The 27,730-nt window shown below is 40.0% G+C and overlaps 2 protein-coding genes across 4 annotated transcripts in view; one reads left to right on the top strand and one right to left on the bottom strand.

The window, feature by feature from the left end:
• Positions 1-333: 333 nt before the first annotated feature.
• On the top strand, positions 334-19,033 carry bicdl2l (bicaudal-D-related protein 2-like). The gene is made up of 6 exons (XM_060936192.1): positions 334-893; positions 4,350-4,472; positions 6,655-6,810; positions 6,954-7,033; positions 7,195-7,315; positions 17,754-19,033. Exons 1-6 carry the CDS (start codon positions 474-476, stop codon positions 18,072-18,074), a joined length of 1,221 nt encoding a protein of 406 aa, XP_060792175.1. The 5' UTR covers positions 334-473; the 3' UTR covers positions 18,075-19,033.
• Positions 19,034-20,482: 1,449 nt separating this feature from the next.
• abhd11 (abhydrolase domain containing 11) overlaps positions 20,483-27,730 on the bottom strand; it is a 31,468-nt gene continuing 24,220 nt past the window's right edge. Inside the window, exons 6-7 of one of the 3 annotated variants that reach the window (XM_060936197.1) lie at positions 27,570-27,729; positions 20,483-22,443 (exon numbers count right to left, since the gene is read on the bottom strand). In XM_060936197.1, the coding sequence (XP_060792180.1) occupies positions 27,594-27,729 (136 nt within the window). In that variant the 3' untranslated portion in view covers positions 20,483-22,443; positions 27,570-27,593. Of the gene's footprint in view, position 27,730 lies in introns of all 3 variants that reach the window. The other 2 variants (XM_060936196.1, XM_060936195.1) reach the window with 2 other exon arrangements.

Raw genomic sequence — 27,730 nt, forward strand, 5'->3', positions numbered from 1 at the left:
CTCCTCATGTGCAGAGTCAAATTAGGATTAGCACCAGGATAACATTTTTAGGGATCAGCAAGATCACTCGGATTAGTAATTTAAGAAATGGTGACATTTAAGAAAAAAGTCAGCTTCCATGTTATTGCTATGTAGAATGCAGAACAAAGGCTTCTCTGACGACATACCTGACATATTTACAGTGTAATATATGATATGCCTAACCCACTCTCATAAATGTGTCTGCGCATGTGTATCTTAGCTACAGTGCTAATTGCATAAAGCAAGAGAAAAAGTCTTTGCTCCCGAGGTCCACGTGCCTTTCTTTTGTGTCATTCAACGAGGTGAGTGTTGCAAATGCATGTGCTATTCCTGTCAATGAGCTGGAATAACAAGTTTGCCTTCACATTCTGTGTTTCTGTGGTGCCACCCATTCAAGTCACATCTCGCTTGCTCAGGTGGAAGCATTTGGCTTCAGTAACTTCTCAGAGGCAATGGAGGACTTTAATTCGCATTATAGAACTCATTGGAGTGAAGACAGGTCAGCTGCTTTCAAAGACCCGTTGCAACCGTCTCATCTGATTGAAGATCTACATGAAACCAGCAGGGATGTTCGAGAGGCAGATCCAGTTTCTGCCGTGGTAGATGAAGTAGCCTTTCCAAGTACAAACTTGGCGATGATGAAGCCAACTCCAGCCACGCTAGATGACGGAGGAGACCTACTGGATGAAATCAAAGACAGTGATAAGACCAATGTGCTAGAGCAAGCTGATCAAATAGGGCAGATGAACATCGGATCAAAAGCTCAAACTACGAGTAAGCCCTTCCAGTCTTTCTTAAATGAAAGTTTACCGGACCTGCTCAGGAGTGGGAGTCCACTCCAGAGACGAGTATCGAGCCCAGTGTCGGACACGGTGAGATATTAAGTACATACTTCCATTACATTCTAGCATATATCATATAATAGTGAGCATTCTGTTATGCTGCATTACACAGGGTCATTTCTTGCTGTAAACACTTTAAGTAGTTGCTTAAAAACTTTTAGCGCCAGGGTAGACCAAAGAATATTTTGGGGTCCGAGCTGAAAAGGATTTAAGTGCAATTCATTTTCATTATACAGCTTCATGTTGACTATAATAGAATATAACTAGGAATGTTTTTCTTCTGTTTTGTCTTTTAGTCAAGTTTAGAGCCTACCCAAGCAGCAAACTGATATTGGCCCAGCTTCTATTATAACCCAGTATTTGCACCCAATGTTGGCCCAGCGGAATGGCTGGCATGTGCTATCTGGTTAGCTAACTGAATAATGTTACTGCTGTATATGGTATACTAATGTCAACCTGATCTTATTTTGCAAATCTTTATAAACAGGGGTAATATAGTTAGACCTCATTCACACAATATCACACAAATTGGGTCAAAAGGAAGGGTATGAACCTTAGCTTAATTGTTGAAATTGTTCATTTTTTCAACTCTTCGTTCAAATTGAGTATTTGTGAATAGTCGCAAAATTGCTAGTGGAGAATATTACTGAAGGTACAGTGGTGCAGGTGTCGCCTTACAGCAAAAAGGTTCTGGGTTCAAACCTGGTGGTCGACTGGGGCTTTTCTGTGTAGAGTTTGCATGTAAACCCCATGCCTGTTTGGGTTTCCTCTGACAGTCCAAAGATATGTGGATTTGGTCAACTGGCTGCTCTAAATTGGCCATGTGTGTGAATGTGAGTGTGAATGGTTGTTTGTCTCTGACTTAGCCCTGCGATAGACTGGCGACCTGCCCAGGGTGTACCCCGCCACTTGCCCAAAGGCAGCTGGGAAAGGCTTCAGTTGCCCCCATGACCCTGACGGATAAGTGCTATAGATAATATATGGATGGCGAGTTTATTACGACTGATTTAAAGTGCTGATGACATGTTTTTGACATCTTTGGCGATGTTTTATAACATAAAAAGTAATTCCCGATGATCCATATATTAATTCATGAAGGCGCCTATTTTACAAGTTATGATGATAAACGCGGCTATTTGGGCAAATTTGACGGGGCTGCAGCACCCAGGAGACGAAGGAGGAGGAGGAGCTATATGACGTCAGCGAAAGAACCTTCCTCCTAACTTACCAGTTTGTTGTTGATGCGACAGGTGTTCAGTTTATCATTATTAGTATTTTTATTAGACATTATTATACATTATTATATATATAGTTATTATGCCTTCGCGTTGTGTTGCCAGCTTTTGCTCCAAAACCCACAAGGATGGGGTAAGTTTATTCAAGTTTCCCAGAGATCCCGAGCTGTATGCGAAGTGGGTGAAGCAAGTCAGGCGCACTCGTGACAAGTGGGAGCCCTCACCAACATCCGTCCTGTGCTCTGAACACTTCGATTTGGATTGTTTTGACACCCTTCCCAGCTTAAAGGAATCTCTTGGGTGTTCAGTTCATCACAAACGTGTGTTACTACCATCAGCAGTGCCTACACAGTGTTGCCAGATTGGGAGGTTTCCCGCCCAGTTGGGTGGTTTCAGGTGCATTTTGGTGGGTTTTGAACATATTTTGGGCTGGAAAACGTCAGCAGTATCTGGCAACAGATACTGCTGAAGTTTTCCAGCCCAAAATATGTTCAAAACCCACCAAAATGCACTCGAAACCGCCCAACAGGGCGGGAAACCTCCCAATCTGGCAACAGTGCCAGTATTCCGGAGGGGGTCTACTAGTAGCTATGCCGGATCCAAAGACAGTCCTCCTGTCAGAACATGTGTTGTGAAATGACATAAGATAAAGGTACGTAGAGCTATAGATTCTACATGATAATCATAAATGTAATCATAAAGTCAGCGTGATATCAGTCATGTATTTGCTTGTGAAAGCTTGCGGCTTTCATGTAACTGCCGCCTAGCAACGAGAGGCAAAGGGTAAAGAGGGTAGACTATCATAGATTCTATTCGGAAGAGATCAACACAATTCTAGACTCCCAGAAGAGGAAGAGCTAGCACTAGAGAGTTCACCGGCGTTTTCATGCGCCATTTCCATTGAGTAGAACCAGAGTAGAACAGCCAGTGAACCGCAGCGTGTTCTTCCGCTGACGTCACAACATGGCCGCGAGCCACGGACCCAGTTTTCTTGCGCTGTGCAATTAAAAGTTGGATATTTGCATAACAACAGCTTCTTTTCATGTAATTATAACAGAAATCTAACATGTTTGCCATGTTGTATAGTTTATTTAAGAAATTGCATAGAGTCATGTTCGTGTCATCAGCACTTTAATCCACGTAAATTTGTATCTCTTGGACTATATTTTAAGGACGGTAAGATCTGAAATCTCCACTGGAGGCTTCCAAGTAGGTTGTTGCCTAAGTCCTCCAAAGCTGCCCTTATTGCATACTGATGTTGCTTTTCCCCCACACCTTCCACAAAGATGATTGTTCATGGCTGCTCTAAGTGTGTGTGTGCAATCCAAGTTGTCTCCCACTCAGTGTTTTCATCACTCATTTAGATAAGAAATTAGCAACAATGAACAGAATTTTAAAAAAATGGATAGAATGATGAATAGGAATAGCAAAAGATGTTCATTTGAACATATGAATTGTAAGGCTACGTCATTCATCCTTTCATCAGATCTGATGAATGAGTTTATAACACCAGTGCATCGTTGTTTATGATATTACTGTATGTATAAAAATGCCACAGCCATGCTGGGAAGGTGATGTAGAATTTCAGGGCCTTTGCGTAAGGGTTAATACTGCTAATTATTAATTGAACTTTACTGATACGTACTGGTGTGTTTATAGGGTATGTCCCTAACACTGTCCACAATTTGTCATGTTTTTCTTTGACGTCAGAGCCCAGTTTCACAAAAACATCATAAAAGTTATATACCTATTAAAGAGTGTGTTCAAATGTGATGACGATAGGAAATGCAGCTAACTCGTATAGTTTCACGACTTGGCTTTATTTATGATCCTATCTTGACAGCATAGTCTTCCTATGTGTCATGTGGTCTCACATGTATGCAACCTACGCAGTTCAATGAAAGTCTTAGTTTTTCTCAGCTGGCTTAACAAGATTTGACTTTGAGGAATGTGGACTTGCTGGGTCTTAGGTGACATCACACATCACCTGAGGATCCTCCCTGTGCTGAAAAAATCAAACCTAGATTAGGGTGAAACCACATTACACGGAAAATACGCTTATAAATAAATAAATAAATAAATAAATAAATAAAGTAAGGATAACACACGTTCTGTTGTTTGTATTGTCATGTGTTTGAAGATAGCATGAAAGTTAAATATAAAGTGAACAGGTTTAACAGAAATAGAAAATCACAACGGCCATGTCTATGGGTGTGTTTGTTGACTTGCTTTGTATTTGTTTGTCCTGCAGTTAAAGCAGATGCGCCGGGACGTGGAACTGTCTCGACGTAGGAGTATAAAATTGAAGGCTCAAGTGGATAAACTTCAGGAGCAGAGTCAGGATGGGCTTGTCTGGAGTCAACACAGACAGCGGGTGAGACAGGAAGTCCAGGCTCCTCGAAACACCTACCAATTATTTAATTCCTTAAGTCTTAAGTTGCTCCAAAATAAGAAATCCAGTTCTATGAATATACAAATTAAAGAAGTCCCGAAACACTCCCCCCCCCGACACACACGATGTGATATTGTGCAGAATTTATGATACAGTATCTTGCCTTTCACGTCTTCAGTACTATTTTCCATTTAAAGAATGCAAGAAGAAAAAAAAAACCCAACCAACCAAATAAAAAGATACTTTAATCAAACTTTCCACTCAAATGAATTTCAACCAAAAGGATTTATTAATATATATAATTTTTATTTTTTATTTTTTTAAGGTCTAGGGCAGGGTTACTATTAAATCCTTATTAAATGAAAAGCTAAGATTAAGCAAACACTACAAATATTGCCTCTCAAACTACACTTAAACAGATAAAGATTGTCATTTACATAAAAGAAAAATCTACTTGAATATCCAGTAACAGTCAAAAATTTGGACGTAAACATTTTTGTGTGTCTTTTAATTAATAAAAATCAAGAAAAACCGTTGAATTAGAAGGTGTGTTCAAATGTTTCACGGGTACTGTGTTTACCTTGATGACACTTTGCACACTATTAGCATTTTCTTAACCAGCTTCATGAGGTCGTCACCTGGAATGCTTTTCAATTAGCAGGTCTACCTCGTCAAAAGTTAATTAGTGGAATTTATTGCCACCTTAATCTGATTGAGATCAAATAGTAAATAATAAAAATACAGTAAATAGCTATTCGACAACTGTATTAATCCAGATTATATCAAGAACCGCTCAAGTAAGTAAAGAGAAACAACATCCATCATTACTTTAAGACATGAAATGTCTTTTAATGAATAAAAATTAAAAAAAACTTTTGAATTAGAAGGTGTGTCTGAACATTTCATTGGTATTGTAAGTGAAAAGAAAAAACAGGACATTCGAATTATTAAATCTTACCTTAGGTAAGGTACATCTTATGTCCTGTCTGACTGATGTGGTATTCTTGATTAAATTAGAAATTATAATTGTTGGTAAATTGCTGTGGTGTAAGGGGAATGAAACATTGCAAGGTATGCCATTATAGGAAAGTTCAAAGGAAAATCTTCAGGGTGGTAACAGTAAGTCTGTTTTGCATTGGGCCTTAACACACTGCGCTGTCTTTGAATATTTTCCTCTAACAAGAAGTGCGAACTGAGAAAGATTTTTGGCTTTTTCAGATTAGATTAGATTAGATTAGATTAGATTAGGGGGGCGGCACGGTGGTGTAGTGGTTAGCGCTGTCGCCTCACAGCAAGAAGGTCCTGGGTTCGAGCCCCGGGGCCGGCGAGGGCCTTTCTGTGTGGAGTTTGCATGTTCTCCCCGTGTCCGCGTGGGTTTCCTCCGGGTGCTCCGGTTTCCCCCACAGTCCAAAGACATGCAGGTTAGGTTAACTGGTGACTCTAAATTGACCGTAGGTGTGAATGTGAGTGTGAATGGTTGTCTGTGTCTATGTGTCAGCCCTGTGATGACCTGGCGACTTGTCCAGGGTGTACCCCGCCTTTCGCCCGTAGTCAGCTGGGATAGGCTCCAGCTTGCCTGCGACCCTGTAGAACAGGATAAAGCGGCTAGAGATGATGAGATGAGATTAGATTAGATTAGATTAGATTAGATCGAGACTGTTCCAATAAATTTAAGTCCAAGATGTTAAGGCTAAGCATTTACTGATAAACATTTATTAAATCATGCATACCTATTCCTTGGTTAGATTTTCAAAGAATTAACAAAAAAAAAGTAAAATAAGGTGTTCAAATACTTTTGACTGGCGACGTACATATACACATTACACATGACAAAGTGCATTAAATAAAAACTTCAAACTGAAACCCTCATATTATACAGTGCAATGTGGGGGTACTTTATTGCAGTTTGTGTTAAAAGCATTCAGTGGTGTCTGGGACATGGGTTATTGTGTAGAACTGTTAGTGTCTGGTTCATACTGAGAGAGAAGGCGGAGTCAGGTGGAAGCCAGGTCATTAAAAATGCATTTCCTCAATACATATCTTTCTACAGCTGTCATATTTGGAATAGCTTGAGGCATTTTTGCTTTACCTTTTTGTTATTGTGCTGAATTTGTGCCGAGGACTCGATTCAGCGTGTTTGATTTTTGTCCTCGATAACCTATAGGTGACCGAGGAGATTCAGTCCATCGTAAAGCTCCTGATCCCTCTGACTGATTCCGAGCCGACAGCAGATCTTTCTTCTGAGAGCAACTCACTGGATACGGCGCTGACTCAGCTCAAGACTGTTGCACGCACACTCGCTCTCAACCACACATCTCAGGTAAAACTTCACCATCCTCATCAACCTTAAACTCGCCCATTTAACCTGAACTCAGATCAGTATAACTGTTTCTAATGACGTTCAGCCTTGTTGATTTCTGGCTGATATTTGGATAGTGGAACTAAAATTCATATCATTCACAGGGTAAAGCTACAGACGGGGTGAAAGACGAGGCTGCTGTGTTCCAACAAGCTCTACGGGACCGAGATGATGCTCTTGCAAAGTAAGTGTATAGATTTTGTTGTTAGCAAATGCAGCGGAATCACCACTGCTGATAGACATCAACCACAGAAATTCTGAAAAATGAATTTAGAAATATTTAGCTTTTTCCCGGGTCTGTCTTACTTCTGATATTTGCACTGTGGCACAAATTGAACGTGACAGGAAAAAAGCCATGGAGACAGAGCTCCTGAAATGCAAAACAGAACTGATGTCACTGAACAATCAGCTCCTGGAAGCAGTACAGCGACGGCTAGAAATGGCTATCGAACTGGAGGCCTGGAAGGTGAGCTGATATGGACAATCTCCTAATTATTCACAAATGTGTGTACAATGATCTGTATAACTTATTTGTTTAATTGTTGATTAATTGTTGATTATAGAACATTAATGGACAGAGTCTCCAGTGATAATACTTTGTAGCAGTCAGTATTTTTTTCTCTATGGGAAAGTCTTCAGGACAGGAGTTTCCACTTTTACAGTTTCTTGTAACATGAGAATTTTTTTTTTTTTTTGTCTTGTTAATTTCAAGAAAGTGAAAAAGAGAGACTGGTAAGAGAATGACTTTATAAATGCTATAATATACAGCACCAGTCAAAAGTTTGGACACACTTACTGATTAATAGGTTTTTCTGTATTTTGACTATTTTCTACATTGTCGAACAACACTGAGGACATCAAAACTATGAAATAACATATGGAACATATATAGAATTATGTGGGGAAACAAAAAAGTGCTTAAAAAAACAAAATCTGTTTCATATTTTAGATTTCTCAAAGTAGCCAGCATTTACCTTGATGGCACTTTGCATATTATTGACATTTTCTTAACCAGCTTCATGAGTTAGTCACCTGGAATGCTTTTCAATTAACAGGTCTGCCTTATTAAAAGTTAATTAGTGCAATTTCTTGCCTTATTAATGCATTTGAACTCAAATAGTAAATAATAAAAATACAGTAAATAGCCCTTTGAGACAACTGTAGTAATCCATATTTTGTCAAGAACCGCTCAACTAAGTAAAGAGAAACGACATCCATCGTTACTTTAAGACGTGAAGTGATTTTTAATTAATAAAAATAAAGAAAAACGTTTGAATTAGAAGGTGTGTCCAAACGTTTCACTGGTACTGTAAGTGAAAAGAAGGACAGGATGTTCACATCATTAAATGTTATGACATGTCTGTTGTTCTTGATTAAATTAGAAAACGCAATTGTTGGTAAATTGCTGTGGCGTAAGAGGAATAAAACACTGCAAGATATGTCATTATAGGAAAGGTTAAAGGAAAATCTTCAGGGTGGTAACAGTAAGTCTGTTTTGCATTGGGCCTTAACACACTGCGCTGTCTTTGAATATTTTCCTCTAACAAGAAGTGCATAATTAGACTGAGAAAGATTTTTGGCCTTTTCAGATTACCAGTAGGTCTCGACTGTTCCAATAAATTTGAGTCTAAGATGTTGAGGCTAAGCATTTACTGATAAACATTTATCAAATCATGCCTACCTATTCCTTTTTTAGATTTGCAAAGAAAAAAAAAGTAAAATAAGGTGTTCAAATACTTTTGACTGGCGACGTACATATGACAAAGTGCATTAAATAAAAACTTCAAACTGAAACTCTCATATTATACAGTGCAATGTGGGGGTACTTTATTGCAGTTTGTGTTAAAAGCATTCAGTGGTGTCTGGGACATGGGTTATTGTGTAGAACTGTTAGTGTCTGGTTTATATTGAGAGAGAAGGCGGAGTCAGGTGGAAGCCAGCAGAAAAGATTTTCAGTCCTGCTTCCGAGACTCACGTTGGATATTGAACTCGATTGGCATTTGGAATGTGTCTGTTATTTATGGATGATGATGACGTGAACACATGTCTGTCCAAATGTTTGAACTCCACTGTCATCTTGGTTTTGTATCAAGTTTTGTTGGTATGCAGGTTAATTTGTGTTCCAGAGACATGGGAGGTTCCTGGGAGGTAACCGTTATTAAAAATGAATGGTGAAGAGTTCAGGTTCTACAACATACTAATATTGACTAGATGTAGGTGAAAGCGTGTGTGTGGGTGTGTGTTCTTACAGACTACATTTGTTTAAACTACTTAAGTTAATTGAAAATGAATTGAAATGAGATTGTATGTTCCTTGTGAAGTGATTTAAACTCCAAAGAAGGTAGAATACTGTAATGATTCTTTAGTAGCTGCGAATACCTAATGACACCTACAGATTGTGAGATTTCGGCAGTCATATAAGTTAATTGCGAGCCGCACTGTGTGACATAGAGGCGGCACGGTGGTGTAGTGGTTAGCGCTGTCATCTCACAGCAAGAAGGTCCGGGTTCGAGCCCCGTGGCCGGCGAGGGCCTTTCTGTGCGGAGTTTGCATGTTCTCCCCGTGTCCGCGTGGGTTTCCTCCGGGTGCTCCGGTTTCCCCCACAGTCCAAAGACATGCAGGTTAGGTTAACTGGTGACTCTAAATTGACCGTAGGTGTGAATGTGAGTGTGAATGGTTGTCTGTGTCTATGTGTCAGCCCTGTGATGACCTGGCGACTTGTCCAGGGTGTACCCCGCCTTTCGCCCGTAGTCAGCTGGGATAGGCTCCAGCTTGCCTGCGACCCTGTAGAACAGGATAAAGCGGCTAAAGATAATGAGATGAGATGAAACTGTGTGACATGGGTCTAATAAACTTGGGTATGACATCAGGTTTGATGTATGTCGACAGTACAATGATAACACCGACTGAATTATAGGCTATGATGCAAATCAATATACTAGAATAACACATCATTAGTGTGCATTACCCATCTGCACCACAATAGTGGTAAACAATGAAGCCAAGCAAGAATCAAGCCCTTGCTGATTTGGCGTCAGTGTCTTGTTGCTCAGTGCTGCATTCCTATTGGTTGGTTAGTAGATGTAGGTTGTAGCGGCAATCACACTGTGAGATGTTCATTCTAAACTACTGACACTGTCAGAATTTTGTCCCAGTCTATCTTTGCGGCAAGGCCATCTTTGAAACTCTCATAGCTCGACGTAGGACTGCTGTTTTGGGGCCATGACTCAAGATATTGCCATGTTTCTTTCACATTGGTCATCGTTTGTCTGGGACAGCCCAAAATCGCACTGTGTATAGAGATCTTGCATGTGACGTCACAGCCGATCCAGGTTGTGACATACGCCATCGTGTCGGTCAAACGCCATATTCCGCCTTCTACTTCTACTTCTGCTTTTACTTCTACCTTTTCTTCTGGAAAACCCTACTATATACAATTCTACTACAACGGTTGCGGCTACAAGCTCTCCCTACCTGTGCACGTTTTTTATGTTTTTTGTGTGCATTTTTGCGTTTTGTTCGTCTGTACCGGACTTCAATATCCACTACAACCGTATGGACTTACTGGACATTGGTTTCCAGCAGAAAATGACGGTTTGTAGCGATTTCCATCGCATGCACAACATTCCGGACGAGAAAAAAAAAAAAAAACATTCCGGACGAGATAGCGGGGTCTCCGTGGATTGTTATTGGAAGCAAAGCGAAGGAGGCGGCGCCGGGAGCGGGAGCAAAAGCGAGGCTACAGGCAGAGCTGGCCTGTTGACTAAGCTCAGAAAACAGCCACTCAAACCTCCACTGCCAAGCCTCTACCTCTCCAACGCCAGATCCATGTAAACAAGACGGACGATTTGGAATTACCTTATTCTATTCTATAATCGGCTGGTCAGTGCTATACTCAATACTTAAGTGACTTACCCATCCAATGAGGATTCTTGTTACAAGATGCCACGTCTGAGTCGCTGACAAATCCTGAATTTCTGTAGAGATAACTGTCCAGAGATTTATAAGCACGCAGTGCTTCACCACTGAACAGCGAGGGAAAGTTAATATGAGGTAATTATACACGTCCGGGTATTCCGCTGGCAGTTCAAAATCCGGTCATGAAAACTCCGTCCGGAAAGCCATAAGGGTCACAAATCTGTAGATCGTTTATTTTAGACATATATCTAGTTATCTGTTAATTAGACCCTACAGGGATTAAGACCTGTTAATCCAACCCTACAGGGGTTTTGGTCAGTCCTTTACCTTTTGGTCTGGCACAAATCTGCCCTGCCAAACCAAAAGGTAAAGGACTGACCAAAACCCCTGTAGGGTTGGATATACCATTATATTATATGGACACAAGTGTTTTACTGGGAAATACACCACTCGTATTTTTCATAAGAAATACATCTGGGGCATGGAGAACCTAAACTGTGACTTCAATCTCTATGTCACTTGTGAGGAAATCGATGAATTGTTTTGATAAATTTGGGTACATTTTGTTTGTGAATTTATCTATATAATAAAAAAAAATCACACACTGGCTTGAAGATATGAAGTTTATCTTCTCGTATTGAAAAACTTGCATTTTTCATATGAAATACATTGTGGATCTGAGTGACATATTTAAATAACACTGGCTAGCGTTGAGTGGTGTATATCAGATATATTCCCTTCAGCTAGCATGATACTGAACGAGTCAAAGATGAGTAGCTGAATGGAATATATCTCATATACCACGAAAAAAAAAGCCAGCCATTATTATTATTATACATACACACTCTTCATATCAGCATTCTCAAAGGCCAACACTAGCTTACCTGTGAGTTAGCGCCATCAGCACAGCAGTGAAGTCACCTTCCAGCCAGTGTAGCGTTCATCAGTAGTGTTAGCGAATGTTAATAAAGCGGTCAAGCTAGTGCTACTGAGAGCAAGTAGCACAGGCTAACGACCGAGAAACTAAGATTTCTGTCTCCAGACTCTTCTTCCATGTACACTCGCCACAGTATTTTTCACTCAGACTTAAGTATTCATTTCCCTATGTAATTTACTGAGTTACTTTTCAAATCAACATCGATAATTTCACACAACAGAGCGACCTGGCAGCCTGCCACTAATCCCTTGCAAGATCCTTTGCCCTGTTGCTATTTTGGTGTGTCTGGCTAAGGTTTGGCTGAGCTGAAGTCCCAGCTCTAATAGTAACAGTTCACCACTGCTTGTAAATATATGTGAAGAATATCTACTGAAGTTTTGGTAGCCTTTCAGGTGTTCAATGTGTCTTTCTCTTTTCTGTCGAACAAAGAAATGCTTCTGCGCATGCGCAGCAGAAAACTTTCTCATTGAATATTTGCATGAAGTCCAACATGTGGTGTCATGTTGTCTTGACAACCATGCAATATCATAAATCATATTCAATGCTCATTCTCCATTGGGTAGCGTGGCGTAATACACATAGGATAAGTGATATGCTAACAATATTGCACGCTATCAAACCAAATGAATGAAACCCGCTAGAAGGGAATAGAATACATGTTTTTATTACATCAAAAAAGTGTCCTGTATGTATAATAATTCCCGATACTTCCCTCAGATGATGTCACTTCCAATATTTTGCCACTGACTACATTACATTACATGACGAGACACACGTTGTCAAAATGGCGAACCGGTTCAAAATTAAAATTCTATTGATTAACTTGCAGGGCGGCACGGTGGTGTAGTGGTTAGCGCTGCCGCCTCACAGCAAGAAGGTTCTGGGTTCGAGCCCCATGGCCAGCGAGGGCCTTTCTGTGTGGAGTTTGCATGTTCTCCCCGTGTCCGCGTGGGTTTCCTCCAGGTGCTCCAGTTTCCTCCACAGTCCAAAGACATGCAGGTTAGGTTAACTGGTGACTCTAAATTGACCGTAGGTGTGAATGTGAGTGTGAATGGTTGTCTGTGTCTATGTGTTAGCCCTGTGATGACCTGGCGACTTGTCCAGGGTGTACCCCGCCTTTCGCCCGTAGTCAGATGGGATAGGCTCCAGCTTGCCTGCGACCCTGTAGAACAGGATAAAGCGGCTAGAGATGATGAGATGAGATGAAAAATGATTAACTTGCGGGGGGGGGATGTATCCATATAATATAAAGAACATTACATGGTGGCACGAAGATATGAAGTTTATCTTCTCGTATTGAAAATACTTTCACTCCTTCACTTCGCTCACTCACGAATATATTCACCACTTGAAGATAAACTTCATATCTTCATGTAACTGTGTAATATCCTCGCTATATGGCCAAAAGTCATGTGCTTTTTGAACATCACATTCCAGATTTAGTTGCAATATCCTCCACTCTTCTGGGAAGGCCATCCACCATATTGGGGAGTGTAGCTGTGAGGATTTGCATCCACCATTCAGCCACAAGAGCATTAGTGAGGTCGGGTGAAAAGGCCTGGGGTGCAGTCAGCATTCCAGTTCATCCCAAAGGTGTTTAGTGTAGTTCAGGTCAGGGCTCTGTGCAGGCCACTCGAGTTCGTCCACCACAACTTGGCAAACCATGTCTACATGGATGTTCGTATTGTGCACAGGAGTTTGTTATGCTGGAATAGTATAATTTGGGCTGCTTAGTTCCAGTGAAGGGAAATCTTAATGCTGCAGGATACAAAGACATTCTAGACAGTTGTGTGCTTCCAAATTTGTGGCAGCAGTTTGGAAAAGAACAACATATGGATATGATGGGCAGGTGTCCCCATACTTTTGGCCATGTAGTGTAGTTAACTGAGGAACTATATACTTGTTTAATGGTAGCTAAGTCAAAAATATACTAATAGATTTCATTTTGCATTAATGAACTCAAGTGCCCAGACAGCGTGTGAGATGGGGGAAGGAGGAAGGGCTTCCGGGTGTTTCAGTTCATATCGGAGAGTTCAATACACTTGTGCGAACCATTCCAGATTTCTGTGGCAGTGGGGTCATTTCCTCTTATATTGAGGAGATAAAGGCTGCTCTTCTATGCAAAATGTGTGAAGGTTGGCAGGTGTGGTAATACAATCTAACTGGAGAAAATGTCACTGAATATCATTGCAGTGTAATTAACAGTTATTCCACAAAACGGAGTCCTACATGAGCTGATAGCCGACGAGGAACGTAACGCCGAATTGGCTATAAGCCATGTACGACGAGATTGAGTGAAATAACTGTTGTATTCTGTCCACATTCACTGGATTTTGAGAAACAGAGCATTTTTATTTTTTGCAAATTCGATAAACAAAAACTTTATACAAAACATCTAACAAAATAATTTCTTCTTAGAATGTAAACAAATCGGCGACATGACAGTAGCAATTTGTGAAAAATGCTAGAATAATAATAATAATAATAATAATTCTTACCATCAAATACTTTTATTCCATATTTTGCTGTTTTTTTATTTTTTGGGGTTTTCTTCTTCTACTTCTTCTTGAGGTTTTTTTTGTGGTTGGCAAACCAACTTAAAGGTGCATTACTGCCACCGACTGGGCTGGAGTGTGGAACAGGTGGTATTGGGGGGGCAAACAAACAAAAAAACCTAATATTCTTTTAGCTATTTCTGTTAATTTTAAATACTTGATGATCATTTTTTGGGGGTTTTGTTTATGAGTAGAGTTTTTATTTCTTCTTCGGTTGGCTCAGCAACACACTCCGCCATTTTGTTTTTCTCTACTCACAGTATATGAGCTGATATCCTAGCAGTGTTGGGCACGCTACTTTCAAAAAGTAATTAGTTATAGTTACTAGTTACTTTTCCCAAAAAGTAACTGAGTTAGTAACAGAGTTACTTTGTCATGAAAGTAACTAATTGCCAGGGAAAGTAATTATTCCGTTACATTTTGTGTTCCCCCCCCCAAAAAAAAAATTCAATTGGTGTAATCATAATAAAAGTGAATGTTAAATGTGTTTAATGACTGAAATGGACACTTAACAGAACCAATTAGTAACATTATCTACACTATATTAATATTTTTGTGGGACAATGTGAGATAAGACATCTATCAAATTTAATATATTTTTGTAGTTATTAAAATTATGTTACTAATTACTGGCCACTGACGAGGACAAACGCTTTGTTCCTCGACATAATGTGCATTGCACGTAGACATTTTTGCCTTTTATTTCAAGTAATGAAAAGTAATGGCTGTATTTCCAGTGTGAAAGCGCAGTGCTGGGCTGACCGCTCGCCATCGCTGTGTCTTCTGATTGAAAGTGTGCGCAGTAGTGCAGTAGGCGGAGCCTACCTACGTATGCTGTCCAAATCTACTCTGATTGGCTTACTGTGCCGTTGTCTCGCATCTCCCCGCCCCACACTAAAGCAGAGAAAGGCTGAACGAGCAGCGTGCCAGATGAGAACAGGTTTAATAAAGTAACGCATAGTATTTTATTGTAAGTAACGGGAACGGCGTTATAACGATGTAAAAAGTAATTAGTTAGATTACTCGTTACTAAAAAAAGTAACGCCGTTTATTTCTCATCTCATTATCTCTAGCCGCTTTATCCTTCTACAGGGTCGCAGGCAAGCTGGAGCCTATCCCAGCTGACTACGGGCGAAAGGCGGGGTACACCCTGGACAAGTCGCCAGGTCATCACAGGGCTGACACATAGACACAGACAACCATTCACATTCACACCTACAGTCAATTTAGAGTCACCAGTTAACCTAACCTGCATGTCTTTGGACTGTGGGGGAAACCAGAGCACCCGGAGGAAACCCACGCGGACACAGGGAGAACATACAAACTCCACACAGAAAGGCTCTCGCCAGCCCCGGGGCTCGAACCCAGGACCTTCTTGCTGTGAGGCGACAGCGCTAACCACTACACCACCGTGCCACCGCCATTTATTTCTAACACCGTTATTCCCATCACTGTATCCTAGTAGTAGAGTAGCCAATCAGAGCGCACGATTGCTCATATCCAGTGAATGTGGATAGAATAATATTGATTATTTGATGATTAAATCCCCATATCATACAAGGCTACCCGAAAAATAAAATCAACCAGCCTAGAGTTACTACACAGTGTTCACTGAATGTGAGGGTGTGAGGTCGCTGATACGTGTAGCTGGGTCTCTGCAGGATTTTGGTTTTTTTCAGTCTGGAGCCAGAATGGCCATCTGGACTGTGATCTGCTTTCAGCACTGTTTTTAAAACCCAGCATTCTGTGATCTTAAAGGAATACTCCAGTATTTTTCAGCATAATCTTTATCCACTTTATCTATGTTTTGGGTAGATCTTCCCTCGGGGAACAAAACTTGGTAGTTTGTTTACTGATTTTCTTGTTTTAAACCATTTGTTTACGACTTTGTTTATTTTCAGTTAAATCATGTCTCCTCCCTCAGTTCTCAATGGATTTCAGTTCTGATTGTTTTATTTGAAAGAACTAGACCTTCTGCAGAAAACTTGGTCATTGTATTGTCAATTTTTTGCTAACAAATTAGTAATTAGGTCAACTTAATAAATTTTCTTCCGACTAGAATTGTATCTCCTCTCTCGTTTATCATGTGAATTCAGTTCTGATGGATGTTTTGGGTAGCTCTTCCCTTGGGGAACGAAATTTAGTCCTTTGTTGATTTTCCTGTTGTAAACAGTTTGTCGTGGAGGTTGGTCCTCTCTCACATCATATTTCGGTTCTGTTTGATGTTTTGGTCATCATGGTTGTTTTGATGGCGGGCCAGATGAGCTACTACGTCCTTGACGTTCTCGTTCCTCTTATAACAGAGCAATTTGCAAACACTTACAAATTTTCATTTAAAGAATATCATATTGTGCATTGTGTCCATTTATAGTCAGGTTTAATCTTGTGGGATGTCCACAAAACAAGTTTCATGTGTTGTCACGTACATTATAGAAGCTATAAACAGTCGTTCTCAAACCAGCCTCTGTTGTTTTCTTTCTCTTGACATTAATCTGACAAAAAATGCGGTTCGTCAGCTGTCCTGAAGACTTTGATGTGCTGGAAAATTTATCTCTGACTGTTACAAAGTGCTGATACTGCAGACTTTAATTAATTAAAACTGGAGAACAATTAATGAATTTAAGGCCACGTGGCCCTAAACTCTCCACTATTTTTCCTGCTTCACCGAGACCCAATTCAAGATACTACGTCATGCATCATGTGGTGGGCTTTCCCTGTTCGCACAGGGCATTGTGGGATATAAATTTGAATCAGGAGAGGAAAATGGAGGACGTGAGTGTGCGAATGAAACGTGAAAGACTGACTACAGTAACAGAAAACGAGAAGAAAAGACGTTATGTTGCGAAAGGAAACGCGGGGCCAAACTAATAAATATCGACAGTCAGCGAGCACCTCGGTGTGATCAGCTGTTCGTTTAGCGACAGAATGATGTAACTGTCAGTGCACGGTCAAGGTAAACCTGCGTATGCGCACACAGACTTCCTCTGTCTGCTTGACTGTGTGAAGCGAGCGATTTCATGTGCATTATTTGCTTGGGAATCCCCTCAAATTAAATAACTTCCCAGCCACAGAATGGCCTGATATTTTGTGAGATATTACAGAAATAAACATCTATCACAATGACCAAATTTCAGAGGGAACTAAATTTCACTGATTTTATGACATCGAATGGCCGTCTAGCTTTAATAGCTTCCCTTATAGTCTTCTATTATAAGTGAATTTTTAGTATACAGGTTTTCTTTTTTTCTCAGTACAAGGAAACATGTTGAAATTTGTCTTGCACATGAACTACAGATGCTGTACATAGAGATTAAAATTAACCGCTGGAGTATTCTTTAATTTTTATTCTTCTGCCTTCGCCTGTAATTGGAATTTAAAGAGTGCTGCATTGAGCGTTCCAATCCAGACTCTTAAAGAATGGAAGAAGTTAATAATGAGTGCCAAGCTACTTGTTATATAGGTTTAACAGTTTAATTTTCATGCATTTCTAACAGGATGATGTACAGACCATCATCCACCACCAGCTCCTGAGTCAGCAGCAGGCAGAACAGGCCCAGAAGAAGCCCAGAAGTTTCGGTGTACTGCGGCGAGCCAAACAGTCCAGTCCAGTCCAGTCTCCAGTCTTGAGCCGTGCAAACTCTCCTTCCTCGCAGTCCCCCAACACACCTGTGGCCCAGCGCTGGAAAGACAGACTGAGACGAGGACGCACCAGTCGGCCTGCCTCTGCTGTTTATGACCAGGCAGGCAGCCTAACCTCACTGGACTCTCCAGTCATCGGCAAAGAAGACAGTTTTCAAACAGTCTCTCTTGACTGAGCTTTACAACCCCGATTCCAAAAAAGTTGGGACAAAGTACAAATTGTAAATAAAAACGGAATGCAATGATGTGGAAGTTTCAAAATTCCATATTTTATTCAGAATAGAACATAGATGACATATCAAATGTTTAAACTGACAAAATGTATCATTTAAAGAGAAAAATTAGGTGATTTTAAATTTCATGACAACACCACATCTCAAAAAAGTTGGGACAAGGCCATGTTTACCACTGTGAGACATCCCCTTTTCTCTTTACAACAGCCTGTAAACGTCTGGGGACTGAGGAGACAAGTTGCTCAAGTTTAGGGATAGGAATGTTAACCCATTCTTGTATAATGTAGGATTCTAGTTGCTCAACTGTCTCAGGTCTTTTTTGTCGTATCTTCCGTTTTATGATGCGCCAAATGTTTTCTATGGGTGAAAGATCTGGACTGCAGGCTGGCCAGTTCAGTACCCGGACCCTTCTTCTACACAGCCGTGATGCTGTAATTGATGCAGTATGTGGTTTGGCATTGTCATGTTGGAAAATGCAAGGTCTTCTCTGAAAGAGACGTCGTCTGGATGGGAGCATATGTTGCTCTAGAACCTGGATATACCTTTCAGCATTGATGGTGTCTTTCCAGATGTGTAAGCTGCCCATGCCACACACACTAATGCAACCCCATACCATCAGAGATGCAGGCTTCTGAACTGAGCGCTGATAACAACTTGGGTCGTCCTTCTCCTCTTTAGTCCGAATGACACGGCGTCCCTGATTTCCATAAAGAACTTCAAATTTTGATTCGTCTGACCACAGAACAGTTTTCCACTTTGCCACAGTCCATTTTAAATGAGCCTTGGCCCAGAGAAGACGTCTGCGCTTCTGGATCATGTTTAGATACGGCTGCTTCTTTGAACTATAGAGTTTTAGCTGGCAACGGCGGATGGCACGGTGAATTGTGTTCACAGATAATGTTCTCTGGAAATATTCCTGAGCCCATTTTGTGATTTCCAATACAGAAGCATGCCTGTATGTGATGCAGTGCCGTCTAAGGGCCCGAAGATCACGGGCACCCAGTATGGTTTTCCAGCCTTGACCCTTACGCACAGAGATTCTTCCAGATTCTCTGAATCTTTTGATGATATTATGCACTGTAGATGATGATATGTTCAAACTCTTTGCAATTTTACACTGTCGAACTCCTTTCTGATATTGCTCCACTATTTGTCAGTGCAGAATTAGGGGGATTGGTGATCCTCTTCCCATCTTTACTTCTGAGAGCTGCTGCCACTCCAAGATGCTCTTTTTATACCCAGTCATGTTAATGACCTATTGCCAATTGACCTAATGAGTTGCAATTTGGTCCTCCAGCTGTTCCTTTTTTGTACCTTTAACTTTTCCAGCCTCTTATTGCCCCTGTCCCAACTTTTTTGAGATGTGTTGCTGTCATGAAATTTCAAAATGTCTCACTTTCGACATTTATGTTGTCTATGTTCTATTGTGAATATAATATCAGTTTTTGAGATTTGTAAATTATTGCATTCTGTTTTTATTTACAATTTGTACTTTGTCCCAACTTTTTTGGAATCAGGGTTGTACTTTCTGTCTATGTTATAGGCTACACAATTGTAAAAAAAAAAAAAACTTTAAGGGGTTAACTCATGCTGATTTCCGTTGTGACGTTTATCTCCAGGTTATTTTTGTGATTTACTTTAAACTGGCCACATTCCCAAAGACACTGGCCATCACAAATTCTTCTGTTGTACATTATGTATACTTTGTTTCATGATTTACAGAATAAAATGGATTTTATTGACATATCTTTTATGTATTAAAATAAAAACATCAAATCTTTACACTGCAAATGTGACCACTATTTTATAATTAGCAGGTTCCTCTATTTTTAATAATCAAAGACAGCAGTTTCACCATGCTTTCTCCTGCGCACCAGAACTAAAGCTTCTGAATTCACAGGTCAAAGTTCACCTAGATAAAGTCAGATCCACACTGACTTACTGCTCCTTTCTTCTGGGGGGAGCACACTGAGGGGACAGTGGATTGGTGTGTAGTGCTTGTGTTGTCTCCTGAGATGGAGCTCTGTGTGCCGCTCCGACCTTTATCATCTGCAGTACTCTCCATTTTAATACATGCTCCAACTCTGTATTTGTACTAATTTGTAATAAATTTTGAATTGTTTACACACACACACACACACACACACTTGTCAACGGTCCCTTTGCAGCCTAGAACTAGCCACACTGTACCTTAGGAAAGACTAGGGGTTTCTCCTGCCCTTTATCAGGAGGTGGCGTAGTCAGACAGTAAAGCAGGTATTCTGCACGTCAGGTACCACAGTAGTGTGAATGTAAAGTTAAAGCATTAATACACAGTTCTGAATGAAGTATAAATGATATGACGCAAAAAATATTTAGAAATTTTTTTATATTTATTTAGTTGGACACCCACCCACACACACACAAAAAAAAACCCCTCTACACTCAGCATGCAATGAGAACATCATCCACACAAACGGTCCTCAAATTTTATAACACATCACCTGCTCAGATGAGCACTGATGCAAGAGCTTGGCCCCAAATATTGCTTTTAGCAATGACAGTATTTTCTGTGCAATAACTCGCTGTACATCTCTTTATCTTAATCTATTACATCAGTAACATTAACCAGAACCCTGTCAGAACCAGTTGATTAAAAGTTAATGGCTCTCATTGTCAGATGTAATAAAACAATCCTTAACACGAGTTAAGATTCTGTTTGTGGTGCAGTCAGTCAGTCAGTCACAAATGAAAGAATCATATACAACACTATATGAGTGCAACGTACTGTGCTTGAAGTATTGGTTACAAATAAAAGCACAAAAACACAAATTCATCAGCTCAATAAACCATAGTAAAGTATACAAGACACTGACACCAAGACATTATTGTGAGAACACAATCCATGATTGAATTTATCCACAAGGTCCATAAGCTTTGGTTTGTAAAGTTCCATGCAAACAAAGTAACGTTTCCTGTATTTCACGAATTACATTAATACGAATATCATTATTCAATATGTCACGAGTACTGGATTATGGAAGGAAATGGAATAGATACAATCTGCTAAAGCTACTTTGGTTTATTTAAAAAAAAAAAAAATCCACAGCTTTCGTAAGGTTTAAAAGCAAACCATTCAGTCAAGACACCAACATTGTTCATATATTTTAAGATAAAAATTAATTATAATGCCAGTCATATATTACTGGTTAAGAAAGATATTTGGGAAAATAATTTTTTTTTTAATGAATTTACACACTTTCAATACAATCCATTCACCAGAGACAACTGGCAGTAAAAGTATCTACTACAGGATCTCCAGTGTTCAACCATGAACGATTTACACGGTTATTACGTACAGCATGTTCACTTAAATCTGTTAAAACACTCCACTAACATTTGTTCAATTCTGCAGTACGTTTCAGAATCCTATTATACCGTTTCCAAACATACATTACCAGTCAAAAGTTTGGACACACCTACTTGAATGACACCCCGTCTGATTCAGTGTTTTTTCTTTATTTTTATTCATTAAAAATCACTTCATGTCTTAAAGTAATGATGGATGTTTCTCTTTACTTAATTGAGCGGTTCTTGACATAATATGGATTACTACAGTTGTGGAATAGGGCTATTTACTGTTTGATCTCAAATGCATTAAGGCGGCAAGAAATTGCACTACGTAACTTTTGACGAGGCAGACCTGTTAATTGAAAAGCATTCTTGGTGACGACCTCATGAAGCTGGTTAAGATAATGCCAATAGTGTACAAAGTCATCAAGGTAAACGCTGGCTACTGTGAAGAATCTAAAATATGAAACTGATTTAACACTTTTTTTTGCTACCAAATATTAATCTAATATGTCATGTACTGGGAGGCTTCGGTAATTGTGGATTCTCATCGGTGACTGGCATAGTATTATTTTGTGAGGGGCACAGCCCGAAAGAACACAGTACAGGGTGTTTCAAAAAATGTGATCTTATTTGAGATGTAAATATCCCAGAAACTACATAGTCTAGGCGAATGAAACTGAACAGGCTTAATGCTGAGCAATTTAAGCTTTATTCCTCAAAATTTGAATGAGAAATTCAAAAAGGTACGTGGATTCCATGAATGATTTCACAAATTTTCAATATGCACGCCGCCTGAGACACCGACACAGACAGCCTTCCTCTTTGAACTTTTTGTGCAGTGTCCAAATTTGCATTGCAGTTGGTGCATTTTTAGAGAATTCTCTCACAAATGCACACTGCACACTCTTGTTCGACTGTGTTCGAGCTTACTTTAACACACAAAATGTCTTTTCTTTTCCAGTGAATGGCATTTCTGTACCTAAAAAGATAAAACAAAAAACATTAAACATAAAATTGTGACCTGTTTCCACACATGCTGTTAAAATTTGAGGTCAACTGAACAAGAATTGGCAAAGTTATTAGATTGTGAAATATTAAATTTTTTGAAACACCCTGTACTACGCCAGTCACCGAAGAGAATCCATAATTCCCGGTGCCTCTCAGTGCATGGTATATTAAATTTATATCCCTCATCAAAAAATTCCAAAATCTTCATAATTCACTTCAACAAAATTGCAGAATTCCTTAAAGGAGAACTGAAGGCAAATTTATCATCAAAATTCTCTCTCTCATTTTATTAAATATAGAAATGCATTTTTGATAGCCATTTTGTCACTGCTATAGCAAGTTATGACTGTTTGAAATATGCTCTGTAATACATCAGTCCATATGTCAAAGCAATGGCCGTAAACGAGATTCGTTGAGACCTGTGCGAGACATTGTAGGATGGAAGTAAAACATACAGCGGAAATCAAAGTGACCGACATCTGCCAACGTTGTCAAAAGACACGCGCGCCCTCTTTCGAATGCTGACGTAATCAAACTGGAAGTTTTCTCTTTGTTTTGATAGCAATCAGGAAAGTTTGAAAAAAAAGTAGGCAGCAATCGTCACTTAAACTCGTTTTTGGGCAATATTTCGTTCAGAAAACAGTTTTCAAAATGGCGGCGCTGACGCTTCACGTTTCAAAGTCTCACACAAGTCTTGCAAAGCTCACGCGGATAAGCGACGCCTGCCGTGGACCAAATGAACTAAATTCAACATGGCTAGAAACCGAATAGGCCGATAAGTATAATATTTAATTGCAATTACAATGCCAATACAAGTCACGATACAAGGTTACTAAAACTGAAAACGTAATTGAATAACACGTTAAGAAATTAAGCAAGTTTAAAAAATGACTTCAGTTCCCCTTTAAAGATGGCTAATCCATATTTTAATTTACAAAATCCTCCAAATCCTCATCGCCTACGAGATCGAATTTCAGCATAAACTCACTGGAGGCAGCCACGTTTGTTGTTTACGTCAGAGCGACCTTCAACCTGCGTATATGCAATGTACCATGCTACCGTCTGCCTTGCTAGGCATGATCATGATACGCAGATCTACACACACAGAAATGCTCGCGGCACCACAGCTGTGACTCGAGTCGGCTGTCCAGCTTGAAATTGTGATGCCAGTTAACTGTACATCCAGGATACATCATGACTGACTCACATATCTTTTTTTTTGACATCACGAGATGCATTGCTTAATCCTTAAATCAATGGTGGAACTACTTTATGTCACATGAGCCATCCTTGGCCAATCCCTGCATGGGAATTATTCAATGAGAGATACAATTCCATATGTTATTTGATAGCTTTGATGTCTTCAGTATTGTGCTACAATGTAGAAAATACAAAATACAGAAAAACCTAGAAATGAGGACCTGTGTTCAAACTTTTGACTGGTAGACTAGAGGGTTACAAACAACTAACACCCATCAAATATCAATATTTTCTTTTGATTAATTCATGAATATGTTCGATATAGAGATATAAAATACACTTTAGGTCACAAAATACAGACGCACGTCCACACGGCCACATACAACACAGTGCTATTGAACCTGATGAAAAGCTTTCAGAGTATAATACCCGGCAGCATAGCTCTTAGCGCGTTAAAGTACTTTAGTTACGTATGGTACTTTTGGTTAAAAGATCCGTTCAGACTAAAGTGAAGTTTAAAACAATTTTCTCTCGCTCAGTGATGTTCTTTCATAAAATGGTGGAGTCTGAATGAGACTCTGAACAGCTTGATGGTGGAGAGAGATTTAAAGGAGTTTGCAGGCGTGGGCAAATGAGAAGTTCCTTCACTAGACCACTAGAAGCTCCAGTGTACTGCTCAGTTCCATGTTTTAGTTGCTTGGAAACCTAAGTGACCAGGCTACAAAGTGGTAGTTAATGTAACGTAATATGTAGCCAGTTTGTTAAATGCATTAGTATAGCTTAAGCTAAACAAACAAGTAAACAACAAAAAATGTTTATATAGCCCCAAAAAAAAAAAATTCAGTCTTAGCTAGCGTCTCTATTTTCTCTCACCGTGTTTAACTGTGAGGTGATGTATTGTGCGCATCATGTTAGCGGGAGAGTTATACAAGAGCTTTGCATTGCACTGTATTTTGCACAGGTTCGTCAAGGTTTCTACATTACCTGTGTGATCCGAAAAACATCGTCTCTTTTCAGTGTGAATGGTGCTAACCTGGCGTCTGTAAGCTCCATTTCCCTTTCTAGCTACAAAATTAATGAAGCAAACAGCAAACATGTCTTGGATTGGAGTAAGTGGAAAATTACCCAAATTTGACCTTTTGTCGAACTTTAAACATTTACCTTTGCAGAAAAACAACGTTCCAGTCTCATGACTGCCAAAGCAAACAGGCAAGCACATGGCTGATACCTCTATTTCAACAGATTTCAAATTACAACTAGCACACGATGTCCAGAACTGGCAGTGCTTCCAAAAATAGTATCTATAAAACACAAATGTCTCAATGTCTACTGCAGTAGTGGGGTCTCAGTGCTTGCATAAGACAGTGAGAGGTTCGTGTCGGATTAAAAACAGTGCCAAAAAAAGCCACTATTGCATAGGCATCTTTGAACATTCGATTAGAAATGAAAACTAACATTGTGTAGAAAACGATGATAGGCAAGCGTTCACTGCCCGGTCAACTCAACCGTCTTATTAAAAGGTCAGAAAGTCATCTAGCTTCTAGTTCATCATAATTCTAATCTACTAATATGCTGCATTATTTTCCAGTATGAGCAACAAAACGTGTCCTGAAACGTCATCTGATTGGGTATTTGTCTGACTGAGTGAACCGAATGTACAGCATTGTGCAATAGTCACAGGCATCATACATTTGTAGTTAAATTGTGTCTTCCATGGTCAATTTACACCTACTGCATTAGAGTGACAGAAGAAAAAAAAAAGTGTATGGGATTTAAGTTAATGTAACAGAATTTTGTATTTTTTGTAATATTTAACAGTTATTCCATGAAATCGAGCTGTGCATGAGCTGACAGCTGACGAGGCACATAGCACCGAGTTGGCTGTAAGCCATGTATGACCAGATTGAGTGGAATAACTTATTTTATCCACATTCACTGGATTTTGAGAAACAGAGCACTTTTATTTAGCTAGCAAATTTGATAAATAAAAACTTTATACAAAAATGTCCAACAAAATCATTTCCACTTAGAATGCAAACAAACTGACGAAATGACAGTAGCAATTTGTGAAAAGGGCAGCACGGTGGTGTAGTGGTTAGCACTGTCGCCTCACAGCAAGAAGGTTCTGGGTTCAAGTCCAGTGGCAAACAGGGGCCTTTCTGTGTGGAGTTTGCATGTTCTCCCTGTGTCTGTGTGGGTTTCCTCCAGGTGCTTCGGTTTCCCCCACAGTCCAAAGATATGCGGTTAGGCAGCTGGGCCATAGAAGGTTCACGCTGAACGCTGCATGCTGCACGCTACACGTTCACGTGAAGAACCGGACCCTGGGCCATTAAACTTCATGCTTGGATGTTCACGTGTTGCGTCTGTTCTACTTTGACCGAGTAACCAACAATATGGACTCTTCGGATGACGACGATTGCCTCATTCTGCTTTTACTGAGACAGAGGAAGAGAAAAAGGAACAGAATTTGGAGCCGAGAACACTTCCTTCTGAGAGAAACCCGTGGTGAATTTCACCGAACATTCTATAATCTGCTTGACAATCCCGATGAAGAACTATTTTTCAATTATACCATTCAATTATATTTTTTCTGAAGTTTTCCCCTGAAAGCATAGAGTTATCTCCCTAGACCCGTTCTGATTGGCTGGCGCGGCGGTGACCGCATGCATTGACTGGAATTTCCATCTTCATGCCTAGAAAAAAAAAGTGTGCATGTTCATTTCTCGCTTCACGCGTGAAGTGTGCAGCGTGCAACGTGAACGCCGTTCTATGGCCCAGAGCAAGTCATGCTACGTTTGTCCACTTTTCTTTACACGTGTGTAGCGTGCAGCATGCAGCGTGAACCTTCTATGGCCCAGCTGCCTTAGGTTAACATGGGGCAGCCATGGCCTGAAGTTGGGCTGAAGTGCCCTTGAGCAAGGCACCTAACCCCCAACTACTCCCCGGGCGCTGTAGCATAGCTGCCCACTGCTCTGGGTATATGTGTGCTCATGTGTGCGCTCACTGCTTCAGATGGGTTAAATTTCACCGTGTGCTTAAGTCTGTGCTTGAGTGTACGTGTAACAAACAAAAGCCTCTTGGCTTGGCTGCTTCTTCTTCGTGAAAAATACTATAATAATTCTTGGAAGAAATAAAAAATAAGATACCATCAAATACTTTTATTCCGCATTTTGTTGCCTTTTTGGGGTTTTGTTCTTTAGGGTTTTTTTTTTTTGCCAGTTGGCAACCTAATTTAAAAAGGTGCATTACCACCAGTGTGGAACGTGTGTGTGTGTGCGCTTTACTCTCTTAGCGATTTTTGGGGTTTTGTTTTCGAGTAGAGTTTTTATATCGTCCTTGGTTGGTTCAGACAAAATGGCGGAGCGTGTTACTTTCTTTACTCATGGTATATGAGCTGATATCCTAGTAGTAGAGTAGCCAATCGGAGCATGCGATTGCTCATATCCAGTGAATGTGGACAGAATATTTCATAGACCAAGTTTGTGCAGTGCCTGGGAAAACCCATCTGATGCCACCATGGCTGAAAACCTGGTTTTGACCAAATTTGTGGTTTTCTACTGATAATTTCTATTGACACAAGGAGTTTCGAAAAACTTTGCAAACTTGTCTAGGCTTTCTGCAAAGGTCTTGATAAGTAAGGAGTCAGTCTATCAAACAACTGTAGGATGTGAAAAAAGGTGGGTAGAAAGCTATACCATTTTAAACCGTTCTACTTAAATATAATTCTCTCACTTTTGGTGGCAACTCAAAAATGACAAAACTTTATAATTGTAGAACGTGTCATAATTTCACCATATGGGTGAGAGCGCCACTTTTGCACAGTATGTATGTATGTATGTATGTATGAAGTCAAGGAGAAACTTTTTTTTTTCCAAATGAAATAAAAAAAAGGTTAACCTCAGGAGTGAGTCAGTCAAGGGACTAGGATTGCAGAAATGTGATAATGGAACTGATGAGCTCCAGAGGTTTGTCAGCATGAATCCAGTGACTGGCATCAGGGATGTACTGGATATCTGCATACGGAAAGAGACGCTGGATTTCAGGGTAATCCTCAGAGC

Source organism: Neoarius graeffei, chromosome 12 (assembly GCF_027579695.1).
Source record: "Neoarius graeffei isolate fNeoGra1 chromosome 12, fNeoGra1.pri, whole genome shotgun sequence".
Taxonomy (NCBI): Eukaryota; Metazoa; Chordata; class Actinopteri; order Siluriformes; family Ariidae; genus Neoarius; species Neoarius graeffei.

What these genes read in the sequence shown, in the direction of transcription:
- bicdl2l (XM_060936192.1), top strand. Translation starts at nt 474, where the DNA reads ATGGAGGACTTTAATTCGCATTATAGAACTCATTGGAGTGAAGACAGG. An exon ending in CGAGCCCAGTGTCGGACACG is followed by an intron (nt 894 to 4,349) that starts GTGAGATATTAA and finishes TTTGTCCTGCAG; the next exon opens with TTAAAGCAGATGCGCCGGGA. An exon ending in TCGAACTGGAGGCCTGGAAG is followed by an intron (nt 7,316 to 17,753) that starts GTGAGCTGATAT and finishes CATTTCTAACAG; the next exon opens with GATGATGTACAGACCATCAT.